The sequence below is a fragment of the Anabas testudineus genome, chromosome 7, assembly GCF_900324465.2.
Source record: "Anabas testudineus chromosome 7, fAnaTes1.2, whole genome shotgun sequence".
NCBI classification, from domain to species: domain Eukaryota; kingdom Metazoa; phylum Chordata; class Actinopteri; order Anabantiformes; family Anabantidae; genus Anabas; species Anabas testudineus.
Window position 1 is genome coordinate 4,157,024 of NC_046616.1, and position 21,953 is coordinate 4,178,976.

At 40.2% G+C, this 21,953-nt stretch overlaps 2 protein-coding genes across 2 annotated transcripts; both read right to left on the reverse strand.

The window, feature by feature from the left end:
• Positions 1-930: 930 nt before the first annotated feature.
• On the reverse strand, positions 931-7,303 carry fkbp1ab (FKBP prolyl isomerase 1Ab). Its single transcript, XM_026368966.1, has 5 exons — positions 7,152-7,303; positions 6,949-6,996; positions 4,180-4,292; positions 3,355-3,511; positions 931-2,359 (listed from the first exon to the last, which is right to left on the reverse strand). Exons 1-4 carry the CDS (start codon positions 7,186-7,188, stop codon positions 3,383-3,385), a joined length of 327 nt encoding a protein of 108 aa, XP_026224751.1. The 5' UTR covers positions 7,189-7,303; the 3' UTR covers positions 931-2,359; positions 3,355-3,382.
• Positions 7,304-9,989: 2,686 nt separating this feature from the next.
• Positions 9,990-16,426, reverse strand: nsfl1c (NSFL1 (p97) cofactor (p47)). Its single transcript, XM_026368958.1, has 9 exons — positions 16,269-16,426; positions 15,015-15,115; positions 14,746-14,823; positions 13,088-13,253; positions 12,794-12,889; positions 12,434-12,543; positions 12,181-12,318; positions 11,413-11,583; positions 9,990-11,142 (listed from the first exon to the last, which is right to left on the reverse strand). Exons 1-9 carry the CDS (start codon positions 16,368-16,370, stop codon positions 10,980-10,982), a joined length of 1,125 nt encoding a protein of 374 aa, XP_026224743.1. The 5' UTR covers positions 16,371-16,426; the 3' UTR covers positions 9,990-10,979.
• Positions 16,427-21,953: the final 5,527 nt, after the last annotated feature.

The following is a 21,953-nucleotide window of genomic DNA, read 5'->3' on the forward strand; positions in this document are numbered from 1 at the left end:
TTTCCAGCTGCTGCAGGGTTAGCAACTATGCCACAATAACAAACGCCACAGGAATACAGATCTTCTGCCAACCACAGCTTCCAGTTGTGTCAGCTCTTTACCAAAATAAATTATACTTAATAATTACCCTTATTTAAATAAAATGACAATTTGATTTATGCTCATGTCCTGGAATTAATTATTAGTTATAGAAAAGCACTGACTTAGAGCTAATACATTTATAACAGATGGCTCTGGATGTCTACAGCACAACACGCCTATTTTCCATTATGGAAATCATAGACAGGTGGAACCTTCCACTGTGACATAGTAGTTCCTTGTTTACCGTTTGATAACATTTTTCCTTTAAAGTTATGAGCAAAACCCCATAATTTAAAGTTTAAGATAATTGTTAAGCCATTTTAATCAGAAATATTCTATCAGGCCACCAGCAGATGATGTTGTGCAATCAAATGCTTTTAATTAACGATGCTGCAAAAAGGAGATCTCTGGTTCAACAAGTTAGATAAAATTATCCATTGATAGGTGAGAAACATTTTTACTATTGAAGTCAGTCAGTGTAAAGCCAATTTTATCTACTTTATACTTTTAATGCTAATGGATGGGCAATGCGAGATTACAAGTCTTTTATTATCATGTTTTTTAAATGTAAATTCTTTAGCATCCTGAAAATAGTTGAGACATGTATAGTACTGCAACCAAAAAAGTAACAAAAAACAAACCAACAAACAAACAAAACAACTAAATTTTAACAAAAACTATAGATATCTGATAATACATACATCTGTAATTCTGGGCAGTACAAGTAAAAAAAAGAAGTGCACGTACTTTACATTTGTACTTAACTACAATACTTAGTATTTATGTAACTTTTAATAAATCAAAAATGTACTCCTGCAACAGCAGTCAGAAAACACTTCCATAGGCAGGTGGAGAGCACTTTGTTTATTTTAAATATGTCATCATTGGTTTAGCCTGCATACAGTAACGTATCAGCACATAACTACACAGTACAGAGGTGGACTGCTGCCACACCAGTTGCAGCTTGGCTAATATGTAAAATCGACAGACACAGTCAATATCTGACAGCAAGGCCAGCATTTTCTTTCATTTAAACTCCATTTAAAACAATGCATTTGAGATACAAAAACCACTAGGATGTCTGTGTGTCAGCAGGGTCAGTTTTCTACCCCAACGACCACAACATGACTTCAGCTAGGCAGTATCATACTAGACTGACACTGGCAAAAAGGAAAATAAAAGAAAGAAAAACTATTATCTACCACCATGGTTTATACATCATCTTTGTTAATTCTCAGAGATAGAAAGTTGGCATCGGAAAAATACATGAAGTTTTACACAAAATAAGGTTGGGGGAGGTCACAATGTAATTGATTCCTCAACCCCCTTTTGTAAATTTCAAGCATTTCCCTTTTTTCTAAGAAATAAATAACAAACTCCAATTGATCAGTTCATCACCACAAATCCTGTCTTTGCACTGCTCGTTCCTGTGTATGGCTTTAAATGGGGTTTAAAGATGTGGCAGACATAAAGGCAATGTTAACGCAAACTAGATGCAAAGCTTTCAACACGTACATACTAAGGTTTCCATCAGGCCTGGAACATGCAGACAGCGCAAGGTAGCATCTGTGTGCCTGGTGAGAATATTCAGACACATTAGAACTGTGATTGTTTCTCCTTTGCACCCATTAACCCACTGGAGCTCACACCTCAGTTAACATTTTAAATGAAAAAGAAAACACAGTGGTACTATATAGAAACAGGTGGCAAACTCAGCTCCTGTGTTGCACTATTAAGGCTCCCATTTCACTACAGCTAGTCACTAATTCCAACACTATGCCCTTTCTCTCTATCAGAAACTCATTTAATTTGTTCTGATTTTAAGCTGGATATGGATGCAAATGTGTGCTTTTCATTTTCTAATAGTACACTTTTTTGTTTCTGTAATAAACAAGCACCAGCTCTAAAAAAATCAATTATAATACTGGTACACAAGGGATACACATTAGGGATGAATGCTCCTGCTAGTGTTTCATTTGTATTTTGTACTTCTCAGTGTAACCATGCACAACCAACACTTCAAAAATACAAAGAAAAGTACAGCGCAATTCAAAAGAAATTCAAGATTAAGAATAATGGAGGTTTGCAAGGTTATGGCCCATAGTTCTTAGGAGAAAAATAAGATTGAAAAATAGAATTAACTCAGTCACATAGACAAAAATAACACAAACTGTCTTGGTTTGATGAAATAAGTAGTGGAACTATAGACTCAAGCCTCTTATAGAATCAAGTGCAGACTCTCCTAGCTTCTCCCCAGGTCACCTAGGTAGGAAGTCACCTGTGAAGACAGGAAGAAGGAAAATTAAGGATTGAACACAAATAAAGAATGCTCCAGATGTACCTCAATGTTCATATTTAAAGTGTTTTAGTCCATCATGGTTTGCTCCATTGGTCACGTTACCCAGAAGACAAGTGGGCTGCTACCACTGAGCAGCATCTAATCTAATGCATTAGCATGCAGTTAATATCTCATTCCTAGAAGTACCTACAGTTGTGAGCACAGAGACAGAAACTTGGGGGAGCTTTCATTAAATTCAGCACCAAAGGCAGAAAACTTGGCAAATAAAAGAGGAAATATGAATTAGAAAATGAATTATATATACATGAATTCATATTCTATACATATAGAATAAGAGATCAGCTCACTGATCAGTTTTACGTCAACCAGTTGATTCAGTCAGATGATTTATTTCCAGAGAGTGAGAAAAAAAACCCTGAGCATCTTTCATGTTGAGTTCAACTTGTGAACTACAAAACAATAACAAACCATCCTGACAGTACCGTGCATTGAGGGTCAGAGGGAGTACAAAATGGAGAACGCTAACATAACCTTATTTCTGCACCCACTTTTATTAAAGCTCCTCAAATCAGCAAGTACAAACTTCATAAAAGAGAATTAGCTTGAAGACGGTTCCAGTAATTCCTAAAAATAACACATATAATGTATAAATATATACAAATAATATACAATCCTGACAACATTTTGCCAGTGTAACAGACAGAAGGAGACACAGACTCTCTGTCTGTCATTCCTCCATCCAAAACAACACAGTGACACCGGCTACATCAAGTTACAATCACAGCAAAAAGAAATTGTCATTGTTGTAATTGTAACCTTCCCAGAAATGGCTAAGAATAAAATGTAGTAGTTCACCATCCATTTCAGACGGATGACTTTTTCAGTGCAACTTTTTAGCACAACTGGTTCTTAAGAAGAATGTGGATTTGTAGCCAAAAACTTGCAAAATCAACAGTAACCAGCAGATTACTTACACAACACAAAATAGGCTGTGGAGTTGTTTCATTCCAAACCCAGAAGCTCTACGTCGAAGATGAGGGTGGCGTTCGGAGGGATGATGCCTGGGTGGCCTTTGTTTCCGTAAGCAAAGTCAGGTGAGCAGGTCAGCTTGGCCCTTTGACCAACACTCATCTGGAGGGCGGAGGAGACAGATGACACAAGTCGTTAGTCAGCCCTAGAAGATATACACTTAATCACATTATAATGCAGTCTTTGGCAGATAATAAACCACTAGAGACAGTGAAAAACACCTTGTCTACTAATAATGCTCTATTATTCTTCTAATCTTTATCTGTTATCAGTGCTTATTAAACAGATGCTTTATTGAGATATCAAAGAGTGATGTAGTAAGGCACGCACATACTATAACAGGGGACAAAGCGCTACACTGCCATAACTCTGTGTAACCTTCAGACCATCCTGCAGGGCTGAGTGTTTGAGATATAGAGACATGTCCATGCTCCACTCATCCAGTGTTTGCAGAGTTAATGGAAACCTTGGTGAGTGGAAACTCAATAATGGAACTATGTTGATAAATGAATGTATTTCAGTAGATGGACTACGCTACTGCAATATGAGCAGTAAATGTGTTTCCTACATTGCAAGTGAAGTTATTTCTTCTTCTGTATCGTTGCTGGTGACAATCTAAACCAGTGGCATTAAATAAAACATTGTTGCACCTCATGTGCACCCCTCTCAAGAGGCTAAACGAGTGCAACCAAAGTTCAGATTCATCAAGGCTGACTGAAGCAAGGATGCACATGATATATATGCAGCATGCTTCCAGCCCTTCAGCATACCTGCACTACACCCTCCTCCCAGCCTCGGATCACTTCCTGTTTGCCAATCTTGAACCTGAAAGGCTTGTCCCTGTCACGGGATGAGTCAAACTTACGCCCATCTGTTAGGGAGCCTACAAACAAGGAGATGGTACACAGTCAGGAACGAAGTGTAGCAGCTGCCAATTATCTCACAACATGGACGATGCTACAGTTTCAACCAGGAAACTTCATACATAAAGCAGTTTTAACGTTTAGCAAAAATACATTATATTAATAACATTTTATAACTGGAAACAAGTATATCTTCTAAGATTGTCTGGCGTCCATCCTTCTTGCTATGTGTGTGTGTGTGTGTGTGTGTGTGTGTGTGTGTGTGTGTGTGTGTGTGTGTGTGAGTGTATATTGAGATCACAAATGAAGGGATTCCAAGGATCTCAGAAATAGCTGCTGCAGCTGTCTGCAGGGTGGGTTTCAGAGTGGCGGTCAGGAAAACGCATGCATCAATCCACAGAATAGCACCCCTCCGAGACTATTTCCACCAGCGCTATTACTGTTATTAGCACCAGCAAGGCAGCATGAGTGTGTGATGGTTTTGTGGTGTGAGAGTGTGTGTGTGTGTGGGAGAAGGTGCAATATTGTACATGTTGTTGGGCACATCAGGGGGCGGCTGGCAAGAAGCAGCCTTTTAATCCAGGCGGTGGAGCTGATGTCCTGTTCTCTTCTGGACATCTAGATAGCAGCTTAATGGAACTATCTGTTAGAGCTTAAAGGTCCTATCTAAGTATCAAAGGCAATAACAAGCAGTACACTCGTTTTCCCATTTCCACTACTCTTTTCCTGCCACCAAACAACACTGTGTTGACATTTTCTTATGCCATCCATTTCCAGCAGGCAGAACCTTTCCAAAAAAAACACAGCAAATTCAAGTTGTGATCTTCACTTGTGTTGTGTAACAGGCTATCCTGTTTCATGTCTCATTTAAAGGCTGCTTTGTAGACTGACAGGAAGGGGGACTGCCCATGGAGGAAATCCTGTAGTTTCTGTGATATAAAAAAAGCAAACACAGGCTCCTGCCTCAAAGAAAATTACAAAAATCTCACTGCACAAGACCAAAATTGGGTCATACTTCAAGGAACATAATCTTGCAGCAAAGAGACTTGTGTTACACTGAGTGTTACGTCTACCTTACCAAGCAGGACGGCTAAGACCAGCTTTGCCAAACCAAGAACAGGTGCAGACAAATATACAGTCTGGCACGCTGGGACGCAAAAGTCATCTGAAATCCAATTTTGCTGCTGATGCTAAATGTTTCATTCTTAGTGCTCTGTTTAAATGTAACCTGTCCTGCCCTGTATTTAAACTGTAGTGACACTTAATACATTTCATGATAGCGCCCCTGTTCTATGAATGGTGGTGTCTGTCTGCCGGAAAGTCCATCACTCTGCTCCACAGAACAGAAATATCTCAACTAATGGACTGGTTGCCATGAAATTATGTAAAGACATTATGCTGCCTGGATCATCAGAGGATGAGTCGTATTCACCTTTGCCTCTATTTCATCATATCGGCTGAAAACCAACATGTTATCATTATGAATATGTTAGCACGCTGATGATATGCATGTAGCCCAATGGAGAAGAGCCGCACACTGCTGCTAGTATAGCTGTGGACTCCAGGCTCTGTTACTCAATAATTAGACACGATCAGCTGCTCAATCTATAGAATATTCATCAATTAATCAATTATTTTAAATATTTTAGGTAGAAAATATTAATAAAGTTGGTCCACTAGTATTTAATGATGGACAGAGACAAGATGTTGACTCTGGCTCTGGAGTTTTATAACAGCCCTTTTATTTATGCTCACATTGAGCAAAAGGTGAAATCACTTAAATAATATGAAAATAACCTTTAATTACAGTGACACAAAGGATATTAATTATATAAAGAAACAGCTGATAGTGTGAGGTATAAACTGGTGGGAACACTGTTTCTGGAGGAAATATTACAAAATACAAAGAGCCTGTCATTGTGGTGGTCGCCCAGACGGTTATAATCCGCTCAACAACTCCAACAAAGACGGAAAAGCGCTGGAAATCAGACGGGATTTAAAACCCCGCTGTCTGGTATATCCGTCTGTCTGTCTGGGCCTCTGAGTGAACCCCGCCGCGGAATCCTGTCTGTGTCTCCTTTTTTTTTTGTAATTGTCTCCAGACAAGACAAATTACCACATTATCCACTGGTCTTGATGACACTGTAATGGAGCGCCTGGGCCAAACCGGAGCGCGCATTATTTTACGCAGTGATGAGTCCACGGCACTGTCCCGGAGACACGGCACCACCACCACCTCCACCACCTCCACCAGCACCGCTGCTGGTGCTGCTGCTGTCATCAGAACATAATCACATCCGAAATGTCTTGGACCAAATGTTCTTCCAGGGAGTGGAAATGTGGTGAAAGGGTTAAATGTTCATGCAGCCCAGTCGGTGTCTGACAGTCTTGCCTCTTTGCCCTACTGAGAAATCACTGCCTGGAAGGTTTAAGGCTGAAGAAAATATGTGGTGTGAATAGTTCAGAGCCTGAACAGCGTTTACAAATGTTCCCTAATGTCACTTGACACTGACACTTTGAGGATCATATGCTTGGATATTTGTCTTCTTGGTGTAGGAGCCCTCTGCTATCACTCCACTTCCACTGCACACGGCCTTCGTGAGTAGAAGTGGAGTAGCTAAACGTGCACAATTGATCCATGCATCAAGAGTAATAAGTTTGCGGTTTAAAACTCACCGACATAATGCACCACGCACGTCTGTCCTTTTTTGGGGAAAGTCCTTCCTGTGGAGAAAGCAAAGAGGCGCTTAATATAACGGCCGTGCGCAATTAAGGCGGTGTTTCTGCGGCTGTATGGAGCACATGAAAAAAACAGAGAAGTGCAAACATGCAGTTAGTGGCCAACACAAACACGTCTCCCTGTCGTGCACTCGCTTTACCATCGCCCGGGGTTATAGTCTCGATTTCGACTCCCATTTTAGCGGCGTGCTCTGGAGCTGTCCCTCCACCCGGCAACACTCTTCGCGCAGTCTGTCTGCCTGCTCCTCCGGCGGATGTTCTCAGCTGTCTGTCTCTCTGTCTCTCTGTCTCTCTGCAGGGAGACCGGCGTCAATTTCTCATATTATGCAACTGCACTTCCGCCCACCACCTCCAAAGTAAAACCCGCACGCAGGGAATTGAGGGTAGGACGAGCCCCCTGGCGGCCACCGAGCAGCTCCACAACAACAAGAATCCAATCGAGTCTAATGATTGTGTTGAAATGCGCTTAAATGTGAACCACACAGGCGCCTGCACAGCATGATGGAGCCACAGAAAGGCAATAAATATATTTTAGACTAATGGAAATAAGCAGATGATCAGTATAATGAGTATTATGGAAGTAATGAAGTACATTTATATTTGCAAGATGACTTTATTTAAAGTAATACTGGGGGATCGAACTACTGGTGCCTACAGAGTCACAGTGAGTAAAAATAAAAAAATACATAAAAGGTTGTGAGGGCAAAGAATCAGGGAATAAAAAAACTAATTTTATAAACTATTTTATTACATCTCGTACACAACAATTAATAAATTATTAAAGAAAAAAATAACTGTGAGATGCACTGATAATAAATAACCTTTGGTTGCAGGTTCTCTGTGATGCAGCTTTTCCTGTGTGTTAATACCCACTGAAAATGGAGGCAATTAAATAAGTAAAGTAAAGCACTTTACTCTGAAAAGCTGCCACTACAGAGCCACTCATATGAGCATCACCTTAGAAACACGCTTTCTAGTATCTGTGACTTACTTGACATCTTATGCATTCAGTGCAAAGAAGCATGTTTTGTTTTTCTACTCTCACTCCATAAAGGACACATAGTCGAGTGCACTGACCGCAGCTCACAGCACTGCAGTGTAAAACTAATGAAAAGAGAGCCAGAGACAAAAGTCGCAGCAAGGGACAATGATTTAAGTGAATGGCTCAGAGTCAGAGCATCTTACTGTCCCAGCAGACACTCACATTCTCTCTGCTCACAATATCAGAGCAAATGTGCAGTCAGAGCAACATCTGCATCTTCCCTCCTAAAAAAACTATTATAGCAACAAATAATTTATAATAAGTACTGGTACAAGTGAGAAAAGAATACAGGAATAAATTACACTACCATCTACAGTAAGTTATATTCTATAGATATATTCTAACTGGAAAGACATGCATAATATATCCCACCCACTAATAGGTGCCATGTTGAAAGAAGAATCAGTGTTACTCACTCATGATGTTAAGCCTGATCCTGATCTGTGTATGAAACCTGTATGACACATCAGTTTAATTTTCATATCTCTCACTGTCTTCTGAAACTGAAAACATGCAAATGTTGCACAAACCACCTAGAAGTGAACAGATGAAAGCAGTACCTTTGGATGCAAGCACTGAAAATCCTGCTGTAGTACCACGATTGCTGCTCGTGTTGTATTGAGTTTAATATTTCTCCCATTCCAACTGTAGCAGCGTTCAAGCCTCAAAAGCAGTGGCGTTACTTGCTTGATTTTTCTCTCTACGCTGGTTGAGGTTGTCTGGACTGCAGAATACTGCAGACAGTTCTCAGAACTGAACATGTGAAATGATTGATAATCAGATTAATGACCTTATTGTAATGAGGCAAATTTTTACATGTGATTTACAAAAAATGCTTAGAGTAAAACTTTGGTCTTAGTGGTGTCAAAATTATTATTTTGCCGTGAACCAATGAATCTTCTTAACATGGATGAAACTACTCGTCTCATAATTTGTCCCATAATTATCACAGAAATCTCCAGAGATCTTCTCGGTTCGTTGTCAAGGTGTCAAGAGCAGATGGCTGCAACACATGGACAGAAGCAGACAACACAGACTCTTCAAAGCAAAAAAAGATTTTTATAAACTAAATATACAAAGAAACAAGCTCTGTCTCACTCCCTGCATAATGAAAGACATGGGACCCTTATCCTTACATTAACCACATCTACAAATGCACGTTATAAAAAAAGTTAATGTTTTATTCATAATTTGATGTTTTTTTTATTATTTTGTGTAAAGAGACACTATAAAATATCTTGATGTGTAAATTAAGACTCAATGCTGCGATGACTGATGTAATACAGATGTCGCAGGGCGTCATGAAGTCACAGCCTCGGAATCAAACAAGCTCTGTTAAAGAGGTATTGAAGCTGCTTCATACAAAGTTTACAAAAAGGTTTTACTGACTCCACTTTTGTTTTATATGCAGCTCCAATTTCCACAGCAGAAAAAACATTTAAGACATGAAATGTCCTGAACCTACTGACTAAAATATTAACGAGTTGTAATTACAGTGATCTATGTGTAGCTCATTATACTGCACGCTGTAACCACTTTTCGTGACAACATTTCTGTGCCACTTTAAACACAGCACAAGCATGAACTGCATGGGTCATTATTTAAAACAATAACTAACTTCAGGCTTATCAGGTGAAGAAATGAGGTCATGATGTCACGTGGAGAAAACATGGGAGCTGTAAGAAGCACACAGGGTACAATAAAACGCACTCAGACTGCTTAGTCTGTTTAATACCAAAGCGCTTTGTGAGAACGGTTTCTGTGGTGCAGCAATCAGAAGGAAATCTCTAACAAATCAACAAAAAGTTGATTTTTAAGGTCACTATCGAAGGAAACTTACAAAACAATTTTTAAAAGTTGACATTGTTCCTAGAATTTGTGTTTCTTTGTGCTAAATATCAATTTTCCAACCGTAATAAAACACAAGACAACAAGGTCTTTATACATCAACCATAAAATGAATTTATTTTGCCAGAGGTCCAAACATATTTCTGTGTTGCCCCAGGATGCATAGAAGATGTCAGTGTGTCATAGGAATTCAACTTCCACTAATACAAACCAGTGTTTACCATCTATATTTTTTTACCTTTGTTCAACCATTGGTTTGATAATAAAGCCATGTGTAGCTGTAATGTTACACAATGTCAAACTGCCACTGTGTAACTGGGACAATCCTAAAATCTGAAAAGGAAAAAGGAGGGAGGGAAAATGCAGTTTAAAAAAATAATTCCATCTTCATCTGAACAGGGACAGGCGTGAAGGAGGAGGAAGGAGCGTAAGGCTACTGGCATAGGTTAGTTTGGAGAAGAAAAGCCTCTGTTTTGTTGCGTCGTTACACGTCTCTCTCCAATAACAATATATGGAGAGAAATGCAAACAACCACCACACTGACAACGTGTACTTTTACCTTATAAGAGTAGTTTTCATTATGTGGTTTGGGTTTGTGCTGTGCTGCTGGGCAGAAACAAACTGCGAACCTGCCACTGATCTGGTGAAGGCCCAGCACCTGAACTGAGCTGAGGGGCTAAATTAAGGTTGATAGAACAGAAAAGGTAAAGAACAAGTTAATGGATCACAGAGCCAGGTTTAGTGTACATCTCTGCAACCAAACGACTCTTCAGAAAGCTGGACTGCTGATGTGTATTTTGCTTAAACCATCTACCATAATGCAACAGCCTCTGCAGCTTTCCAACAGCTCGTGAATGTTTTTTTGCTGCCCACCACACACCACAGAGGGCTGGAGGATGAGAGTGGGGTGGGATCTAGGAGCAGAATGTTATGTTTCACTTTAGAAAAACAAAAATCAGAAATTATAAGTCCATCCATAAGTCCATGTTTCTCCTCCCTCAGAAGGGGCAGCAGGTTTCACATGGCTGCAGTTACTCAGCCACACCACCAGGAGGGAATCGACCTCATCAGGGCCTCCTCACTTTAGCTGCTGCACAATGACAGCGTTGAGGAGGTTGGCCTGCTGCAACGTCTGGCTCTCGTCTGAAAGCTCCTTGTTGGGGAAGGTAGTCATGAGAACAAACTCTCTGGCAGCCATGGCAGGTCGGGCCGCCACCACAAACTGGCGCAAGTCAGACACCCTGAGTGCAACACATGATACAACAACACATCAAGAAAAGGAACACAAGTTTTCTTTACCAGGGTTGTTCTTTCCTTTTTTACATTTTTTTTATCTCCTAATGAACACAGATAATATACAGAAAGGTTTGCAGACAGTGTTATGTCCCTTCTCCGACAGACAGACTTCAAATCAATCTCATAGTCCGAGAACGTGTGAACTGTTGCAACAGCTCTTTTGGATTTGAATCCAAAACTAAAGACATAAAATTTGAAAATAGAAAATTAATCACCTGTGGGTATGGTTGAACTTTTGGACAAGCCTGCCGCCGTCGGCCAGCCGGATCTGAATGTTAGTGACGGGTTGGGAGGGGTCAAGGGTCACAGAGGAGCTGGCTTGTGCCTCGTTGGCAGCCATGTCCTGCTGAGACGCAGCCGGAGCGGAAACCAACTCTGGGGTGGCACTAGAGAGGGAGGGAGGGAAGGAAGGAAGGAAGGAAGGAAGGAAGTTCATTTCTACTGGAGATATTTCAAACTAAAAAATTAAATTAACATTTTACATCGGGATATGGACATGATAAAGTTTGACAATAAAGTTGACACTGACAAAAGAGTTGGAGTTTTTTTTTTGTTTAGAGAAAAAGTGAATTCAGTTTTTAATAATCTTTAAAGTTTTAAATATAAGGACCCGGTACTGAAATGAGAGAAAAAAAAACTATACTAAATAACTTTAAACTGGTATCCAATATGATTTAACTCACTAAATTAATAAATTAAAAAATATGATATTTGAACAATGACAGTTTTTTTGTTTGTTTTAGGTGCTGTTATCTCTCAGAGATAAAAGAAAACTCTGTTCTTGAGATTAAAATTTTAACGTTTACAGTAAAAATAGCACATATGCAAAGTCAATACCCAGAGTAAATATGAATCATTCCCATGTTGAACAAGTCAGACTGGTTTCCAGCTTTCAGTCTAGCTGCTGCATCCTGATGTGTAATATTTTACTGAGATGTGTTAGACACCGTGTTAGATAAAACAACACCGCTCATAAATCTCACCTTCCCAATTTCTGTCCTTCACCTCCAAAGGCCTTAAAGGCCATCTTGGGTTTGGTAAAGTCCTCATCTCTGTGGTCCTCCATGTCCAGATTGACCTGCCCCCCTCGAGACCGCTGCCTTAGCTCCAGAGGAATCTCCCTGCAGGGTGACAACCAGGTGAACAGGGGCATAATCTAAATATAAGTTTAACTCCAGTATAGACATTTTCATGTGTCCTGACCTATGATAAACACAACTTGATAGAATACTCTACCCTCTTCTGATTGCCTCGAGGAAGTTGGCATTTCCTGGATCGTTGTAGTTTCTGAGATCACCATTATCCAGACTGAAACCTGTCTTCCACAGTTTAAGCACCACATGGACCTAACACAAACAAACACAGATACAATTCAGTCACGCTAAAGGGTTACTAACTCTCTTACTTTTTTTCTTTCCACTGTGTCTGTCTGAATCATCAGGTTTCATAAAAACAATGCTTTAGCAGATGAGCCCAGTTACACTTTTCTATGGACTAAAGACCCACCTACACGGGACTGCCAAGTTCCAAATATGCAGGAAATGACACAAGAACCGGAAAAAGAACAAAGTAGGAGCCATCAGGGTCTTTACTTACATCCTGCTGGCTATTGGAGCTTTGCCTCTCTCCAGCCACATAAGTGGACTCCTCCTCGGGAGCAGCTCCTAGCCTGTAACCACCCCCTAAGAAGGCCTAATGATGAGGAGACAATAAAAACCACAATGAGAAACAACAAGACCACAACACTACAAACACAGAAAAAAGCTTAATGAATTGCTCGTCCACCTGTTTGACCACCAGTAAATTAAAATGTACACTGAACAAAAAGCTGATGTAGTGTTTTTAAAATGATAAAATACAGAAGACATGTTGTCACAAGCTTCCCTTTACCCTAGCTTTGCTGGGCTCTCCTGGTCCCTTCCCACCCCGGTCCAGAGGCACAGCTCCATGTTCTCTGGCCCCTTTGAACAGATCCTCGACCACTTCATTGGAGCTCTTCTTTTTGGGAGGTCCAACGATCTGCTGTCCACTGCGCTCTGAGCCACCTGCAAAAAACCTGAGACGGGAAACAAAAAGGCTCTGACTAAAGATAATGAATTCCTCAAAAAGAAATATACTATAGCAGACATTCAGAGAAAAAAACAAACGAATATTCCTTCATCTATCACCTCTCAATTGACCAGTTGTAGTTACAGTAATCTATGTGTAACTAATTGTACTGAATGTTGTAGCCTCTGTCAGGCACACTGAATGCAAAATCTGTCAGATTAAGAAAGCGGCTGCCCCAATACAAAGTTAAATACGCACTTATATGGGAGTATAAATGTTCTGTTCCGTAGCACCGTTTTCACCATCATTTCATTGCACAAAGAAAATATAACATTTAATAAACCAGGAAACACTGAATAAGCAAATTCTCATCTCTAGGTTAAAAAAGCCATTTACAGTCACAGCAACAATCAGATCAGAACATACGCTCCATATTTTTAACTGTCATTCATGCCAATTTCATGAATAAATAACCGAGTAAAACACTTAAATACAGCATATCAGGGAGCAGGTATTAAGATGTGCATGTCAGTGTGTGAAGACTGACATAAGAGAGCTTGAGAGGAAAGTTAAACAAACCTGTCCACCTTTCTACTTTCACATTGTTGTACACATACTCCACATAATAATCCAATTCTTGGTTACATAAAGTTCCAAATATTAACACATGCAGAAGGGTTTGGGGAAGAGGAGTTAGAAACTGTTCAACTAATTGAATCATAATGACCCTTAGCCTCAGTTTCTGTCACCATATTTGTGGGGATGAAAAAAGAAAAGCAAGCACTACAACACTGAAATGCAAGAAATGTAAATAAGTAAATTATAGATTCATTTATTAAGATAAATCGAATGCTATCATTTAGTTCAGTTTGCCTACTGCCTGCAGTAAAAAAAGGGCTAAAAGGCCATTATCAGCCCCACACAGTCCCTTAACAGCCAGCCCATTGCACTGCCCCAGCAGCAGAATCTGTTGATGCTGCAGAAAAAACGACCAGCTCACAGTGGATGAGGTGAGACCAAAAATAGACTGGTGCATTCTGGACTCACACCCACTAGGTGTGACTTTCTAACATCCAAACACTGAGGAAATCTGCATCTGAAAAAGACTGCCACGTCCACAGCCTTTAACATTTTTCACAAACACGAGGATGACAAAGTCCCCTAAGGCCCACTGTTAGAAAATGTATTAGTAATTGTCTAGTTTGAGTTTATTTTAATGCTCGATCCACTCTGGCGTGTCCTTGGGCATAACACACAAGCTCTTCCACATCTATGAATATTTTTTATAACTAATCTAAAAAGTAAGAAAAAGCAAACAAACAAATGAAAAAACAAACGCATAATATTGTACCTGCAATCAGTTAAATCATGATAGGTAAAAGCTAACTTGGCTCTTGAATACAACCCAATGTTTGCCTTATTCTTTATCTAGTATTGCTAAACTAGGGGGCATGTTTACTAAAGATTAAGAAACAGACAACACTGAGGAATAAACTTACCTTTGGCCTTCCTCCTCATCACTTTCCTCTTCTGCCTCGTGCATCAGATCTCTGAAGGAGGTCACTCTGGGCTGAGTGCTGATATTAAAGAAAAATACAGGATTCATGCAATGAAATGTGTGAGTTATTACTGATGAACAATGAGCAAAGTCCATTTACTGATGACAATGCTGTGGTCCAGGACTTTACTAAACTGTGGTTACTAGCATGGCATTTTTTCTCCATTAAATGTGGTATTATTAGAAGTAGTGACAAACTGTTAACACTACCTTGGCCCTGCAGACCGGGACACTGAGGAACCTCCCTCAGGTTGAGGAAGAGTCACAATGTCATCGTCAGCACCATCCTCAAAGAAACTGGCAAGGGCAAGCTGGAAGAAGGCAAATAAATATATTAACGTGACTGCCCAAGTCTGGCAGCAGATCCTGAGGAGGACATGAAATTTATATTCCTGCAGATATGCATTTACCCCGACCTTAATCAGAAGTGCATGAGGGCAATCAGTCAATGTTACATTGTGGTCGGTAGATTGTGAGTTTGTGCAAATTTTATCCAACTCCTGTCAGAAAACCTCACGTGATGATAAGACGCTACATCATAGAAGGGTATAGCTTAATATATGACACTATTGAGTATTTGTAGTCTGGCAGTGATATGTATAAATAAATATGAAAAAAGGAGAAAAGAAAAGCACTTGTGGCTGTGACTATAGAAAAAGAAAAAGGTTGTGATAGGGTCTTTTAGCCAGATCATTCAACTCTAATCTGAGGCCTCCTTCATCCTAACCGGTCTTGTTTTACTATACTTAACCCAACCTCACCCTAAACAATTACCTGTGCCAACTCCCAAAGCCTGGGAACAAGCCAGATTAAGTGATTGTCTCACAGTCTTGACAGACAGCTTACCAAAAACAACTAAGGGCTATTTATTACTAGTGACCACTCAATCAACACTATTCATATCTGCAGGTGTTTCTCTTTCTCTATTGTAACTGTGGAGGCGCTAGTCTGAGGAAACCCCTTACCATTCAGGAGCAGCCCTCCAGTTTCGTTTTCTTTCTGTATTATGTATTCGTCTCTATTCGCCTAACCATAAACGCGTGACCTTGCGGGTCAAATCATTAAAAGCAAATTCGTGTTCTTTAGTTAAAACTAAAGTAACATTAATCTAGCATTAGCTTGCACGCTAAGGCAAGCTAGCACGACTGAATGGACTCAAGACAGAGTAGCGTTAGCCAAAACTTTAATGGCAACCTATCTACCTACTTCGTAAAAACAAAACATCTAAGTATATTCTTATGAACACGACCGTGTTCGCTAACTTAGTGTACAACAGGGTTTTTGTTGGTGACAGAAAGCGGCCGGGCCATTGTCAAATGGTGACTTGCACAAATTACCGGCAACACAGGCTAACGTTAGCCGGTAAGCTATCCGTCTGACACATGCCATGTTACCGCTTTTCTCTCTTGACTGCCGTTCGTACACTTCACCGCAACCCTATGGAGAAACAAATAAAAGTCATACCTGCAGATTCCAGCCGGCGGACTCCAAGAAAAACCGAGCCCTCTCCTCATCCACATCAGTAACAGCGACGAACTCCCTCACTGACTCCTCTTGGCTCGCCATTTTGATTTGCTCCTTCAACGACTCGTCCGCCTCCACCTGCGGAAACAAGCAACAGACGATGGTTCCTATCTGATTTCAAACCAGGGGCCACAGCGACAGTGAAAAGACGAACATAATAAATGTTAAAAAATGTTTGTCGGGTGTTTGATTTATATGTAGGACTTTTTAAATTTGAATAATCCACTCCAATTATTTTTTTATCACGATTTGCAGAATTGCTAATATTGTTTTGACCACAAGGTGTCAATGTGTCCTCAGCTTCACAAAAGCACAACAACTCGTGTGCATTGTTTATTTAAAACTTAAAGACTTAAGGACTGAGCCAGAGGTCACATTATCTCCTGTGTAAAGGTTTTAAAACACAGATGATAAAGGTTTACCTTTTCATTACAGCCTACATATCAGGCATTGTAAATAACCAGATGTGCTTAAAGTCATAGAGTGTGTTATAATGACTGCTCTTAATACATAATGTGTACACTACGCTTCAAAGGTCACTTAGAAATGTCTTTGTTTTCCATGAGGACATAACTGACATTGGTTTGAATAACAAATATAGCAAAATGAATAGAAATCCATCAAACTTTTGCTTAAGTCAAAGAATCCTCCACAGCCCTGCAGACCTCGGGCACGCTGGTTGTCAGTTTTTTTAAAGTAATCTGTAGAGATTTCATCCTGTGCTTCCTGGACCACCTCTCATGTACCTTACAGTCAAACTGGTCCCACAACAGCTCCATGGGCTTTAGATCTGGTGGCTGTGTTGGCTGCTCCATTACAGACAGAATACCAATCGTTAGCGCCTTTGCATAATACAATATGTACAACATACAGTGGCAAGAAATAGTATGTGAACCTTCTGCAACTTAATGGTTTCCAGCGTTCATTTGCCATAAAATGTGATCTGATCTTCATCTAAATCAAGAGTATTAAAAATATTATGATATGCAGTGACCTTTTTATGCCAGATGTGGTGCTGTGTGTTCAATGTAGTTTCATCAGTCCACAAAACATTTTTACTAATACTGCTGTGAAGTGTCAATGTGCTGTTTGACAAACTTCAGGTGTGCAGCAATGTTTTTTTAGTAAGCAGCAACTTCCTTCGTGGTGTCCTGCCATAGACACACTGCTTGTTGACTTGAGTTCTAGGTTATTTGTCTATGGGTTTGATGCTGCTCACAGTTGTTAAGCTTCTCATGTTGCCTCATTAATCTGTTCCATCCTGTCTCATTTAGATTTTAAGTCCTGCTGTCAGGCCACAGAGCTTCTAATATAGTCATCAGATCCCAATCTGCGTCTTATCACACTTTGCAGCTCCTATCTCTAGCTTGTCTTCTTGAGCAACTCCACCGTGAAACAGATGCTGACTGAAGTGTGAGACGGCTCACCTCTGACAAAACTGTTCCAGCAAACATGTGCCTCTGATTTCAGCATGATAAACAGATGGAGAGAATATTCCCATGGGGGACACCTTTGTACCAAAGATAAGGTGTCTGATGACGGGCTGGTCAGATGGCACAAAGCCATAAGTACTCGACAGATTGGGAGCATGTTAATTGTTTCTGGGGAGAAAGGGTTGATGGGGTTTTCATACATTCACTGGTGGCTGTTTGATCTTCAAGGCTAATTAATCTGTAGCAAAGTGAGAAAACCATATTGTCACTTCACCTCTTGAAGCACAACCCCCACCTCTCCTCACATACACAGAAAGAACAAGATAAAATAGAACAATACAGTGCATTACACTGAGAAGGTTGAAGTGGTGGTGATTGTATATTGTTTCCCCTTTGGATGTTTTGAGCTTCAGGGTCTGTGTGATGAGGCAACAGCACACAGATTCAAGGCAAGAGAGGGAAAAGGACAAAGAAGACAAGGCAAGAAGAGAAAAAAGGTTTAACACAACAGAATGATGCTTTAAAGGCAAGTAAAAGTGTTTATGTGGGAGAAATTAAGAAAGAAGGATGGCAATTACGGCACTACAGGAAACACTGGTTGACAGCAGCGAGTGTTGCCTTCAGGACACCCTAAAGGCAGGATTGTGTTGATGGATGTGTACATTCATACTTTATCTTGTCATGAGACTTGAAACTGAGACTTGAAGTAGTGTTATGTTACCAGCAGTGTATGGTTAGAAGAGGTTAGAAGCAGAAAGTGGACACTGACATGTCAACAGAGGTAAGAGAGACGCGTCGGAGGCCTTAAGACATGTCAAATATCACTAACTGATGAAAAAACAGAAACAGAAAAACAGAGTAAACAGTTTCCTCTTGCTTCTAGTCTCTATGCTCTTTATTGCTTCCCGGCCCCAGCTACATGATCAGCACACACCTCTAACTTTATTTCCCCAAATGTCATATTGTTATTCAGATTATTCACATTGAACTCTACTTCCAGGTCTGTTTAAAATCCTCATTCATCTCATGATCGTGACTAATTATCATTTGATAAGGAACTAGTTTGCAAACCTAACAACAGATGATTGTGTCCTGCGTGAGTGTTCAGTTTTTCCGACCTCTTGTACTTTACCATCAGAGGAAAAACACGCCACTGCTTGCAGATACCTAACACGGTCAAACGCAGTAATTTAATCATGAGGTACCTGCAGGAGGTCAATAACCAGCAGAGCACTGTGAAAGCCAAGGGAAATTACAGCTCCTAAAACTGAAGCTATTGGAGGTTGATTAGGAAAGGCACACGTACAGTAAACCAAGACAGCCAAGAACATCCCTCCGCCTCCGTGTCCCCTACGCCTCCAGATCACATACACACAAGTTGTGAAACTGACTCATGCTTTGGCATCATGTTGTAAAGTGAACTAAAGCACTGCAGCTACTCAGTGGAGGGTGGCTCTGTTCCCATCCTGTTCATAGCTTGTCACAAACACCAAACCTTTTGACCCAGACACACTCTGGAATAAGGGAGCCTCATGCAAAAAGGCTCTAAACTTTTAGTTTATAAAATAGCCTATAACTTGTGGAGTTTACATAACTTAGATTCAATGGTACTGACTTGAAGATTTGCAGAATAAAACTGTTTCCCTTACTCACTAAATCTTGCCTTGTTATCCTATATCCTTGCTCATCTTAACCCTGCTGCAGATGTGTCAAGCAGAGCAATAAATCTCCTCCTGCTCCAGGCAGGCAGTAGCTAATAGTGACAATAGTGTCTGAGGGGTCAAGGCTTTGTGTTAACTGCCATACTAAAGGTCAAGCGATTCACAGACCAGTGGTTGTTTAGAGAGGAACCCCAAAACAAGGTGGTGGTGGTGGTGTGCTCATTATAAAATGCATAACAGCAAAACATAGCAAATCATTTCCAGCGTCTCCTTTTCATTCTTTGACTTTACCACATGATTTGTAGCCAACAGGCTCTTATGATCTCTTTGTTATGAGGATTTGGAGGTAACCATTTAGCCCGTATCAATATCATCTTTAGTCTTTTGAAACCACTGGTGCATTCTCATGAAATACTTTGGTATTTCCCTTTGGGAGAATGGACGGACACCATCATAGAAGTCCAGGAGAAGTCCGCTCGAACAATGGCTGCCCTGAGGGACACTGTCACTGTGGGGCTTTGTTCCCACACCCAACAGCCTAACCATAATTACAAACTGTCAGACCTATTTCTTGGAGTCTGGCTGACACAATGCAGCTGGGGTGTACCTTACATCATTCTGTAATGGCTTAAATATGTGGAATGTCACTGAGTGTTTGTGAGAAGCATTAAGAGACGGACATGTGAAAAGAATTATAGGGATGTTATAGATGTGAAGAGAGTGATACACACCTGACTAATTATCTGAAAATAGGATGACGTCAACACGCAAATGTACATTTTAGCCTCAGAAATGTTATGCACAGAAAAATGAAAATGTTTATATACAAGAGATTTGATAAACAGCGCTGGCAATACAGTCACACAACTGTCATCAGTTATGAACAACATGGTTTGAACTTTGGCAGGATGTTTTCATAAGACATCATCTGCAAAAATAGCATCAAAAATAAAAACAGGAATCATGCAGAATGTCCCCTTTCAAAGTGCACACTGAATACAATTCATCATACAATTTAGTGATTATTATTGATGCATTACCATGTTCAAAGAAGTTGGTGGAGCAAGTGTGAGCATGTATGGCAATGTAATTTATATAACTGTTTAAGTAATTATAGTCTAATGCATGTGTTTTACTAATCATTGTTTGTACATTTTATAAATAACATAATTTGTATCTAAAATAATTATAGATGTTATGCTAAAGTAGCATCAATAAATTACAAGTTTGAATATATTTACTTTCTATTGTTGTCAAATCTCACAGAGAAATAACACAAACGCTGCTGTAGACAAATCTCATCTATAGTTTTAATCATCACTGTGAGTTTTCCCTTTGAGTTACGCAGGGCAGGGTGGATATCCCGACAGTCCGGATGGTATCATCTCTGGTTTTCTCTGTTTTTGAGTCTTTACAGTGTGATGAAGAGAAAACAATCTGGTATCAACAGGAAGGAGGAAAGAGGAAGGGGCTCATTATCTCTGCAGCCATTATACTATTAAGATAGCCCATTAGTTTAGCATGCATCTCAATAGGTGCTTCTCTGCACGTGCACACACTTGAAAGCTTTCTTGTCCGTCTGTCTCTCCAAACCCCAGGACAAGAGCCAGCCCCATTTTTATCCCCATGGTAGCAGACAATCACCTGATTCTGCTGGCAGAACCGGGTCTGCAAGGACCAGACGGAAGCCACCGACCTACACACGGCCACTGTATATCCACTATAAAACACACTGGACAAAACAGTCTGCGTATCGTAGCATATCAAGTATATAGATCATTATTTAGCAGCGAAGCGGTTGCTCTGATATTGGTTGCAGGCACCACTGTGAAGGGGGCGTTTAAAAAGGGTCCAATCCATTCTCTTATTAACCCAGCAGGCAGTCATAAATCTGGACATGGCCATCTCCTCTCTCCTCTGCCACAGAAAAATTTACTACAACATAGACATGCTGCCTCCCCCTTTTCTGTCCTCTCTCCCATTCCTTTATTTTCACACCTTTGTTCTTTTCCTTTCTCTGTTTTCCTCGCCTGCCCTTCTTCACTTCCTATATTTCCTCTTTTTGATTCATGCATTTTGTCCCTGTACAGCTGCCAAGCACCAACTACTCGCTTATCGTAACTTTGGGATACACTGAAACAGCAGCCAGCAAGCGTTAATTAAACACAACAGCTAATATAATGAATCTGATGAGCCAAATTCAGTTATCTACGTAATATGTGTGTAATTGTCTTATTTACAGTTGACAGATCAGATAGGTGAATTAGTTCATTTAACCTTTACTGCACTTAAAATCTGCAAAGGATTGTCTACGAATATTTTTTTTAAATTTCATTTTATTTATACATGATACATGCGGTGTACATACAGTATACATACTATACATCAAGACAGAAACTGTTCATTTGGTGAGGACCACATGTGTCCATTAAAATAACACCTTACAACACTTAGTGCATCCACACTTTAACTTAAAAAGAGTCAATGAGCCTGTGTAATCATCAGTGCAATAAAGCTGCCCCCGGCCCTCT

Bases quoted from the DNA above. Each gene is read 5' to 3' on its own strand.
- nsfl1c (XM_026368958.1), bottom strand. From the start codon at position 16,370: ATGGCGAGCCAAGAGGAGTCAGTGAGGGAGTTCGTCGCTGTTACTGAT. The intron at 12,319-12,433 runs GTAGAGTATTCT...GTCACCCTGCAG, and splicing joins CTCGAGGCAATCAGAAGAGG to GGAGATTCCTCTGGAGCTAA. The intron at 11,143-11,412 runs GTGATTAATTTT...TGTTGCACTCAG, and splicing joins AAGTTCAACCATACCCACAG to GGTGTCTGACTTGCGCCAGT.
- fkbp1ab (XM_026368966.1), bottom strand. From the start codon at position 7,188: ATGGGAGTCGAAATCGAGACTATAACCCCGGGCGATG. The intron at 4,293-6,948 runs GTGAGTTTTAAA...CCTTGTTTGTAG, and splicing joins GTGCGTGGTGCATTATGTCG to GCTCCCTAACAGATGGGCGT. The intron at 3,512-4,179 runs GTATGCTGAAGG...TCCGCCCTCCAG, and splicing joins GGGAGGAGGGTGTAGTGCAG to ATGAGTGTTGGTCAAAGGGC.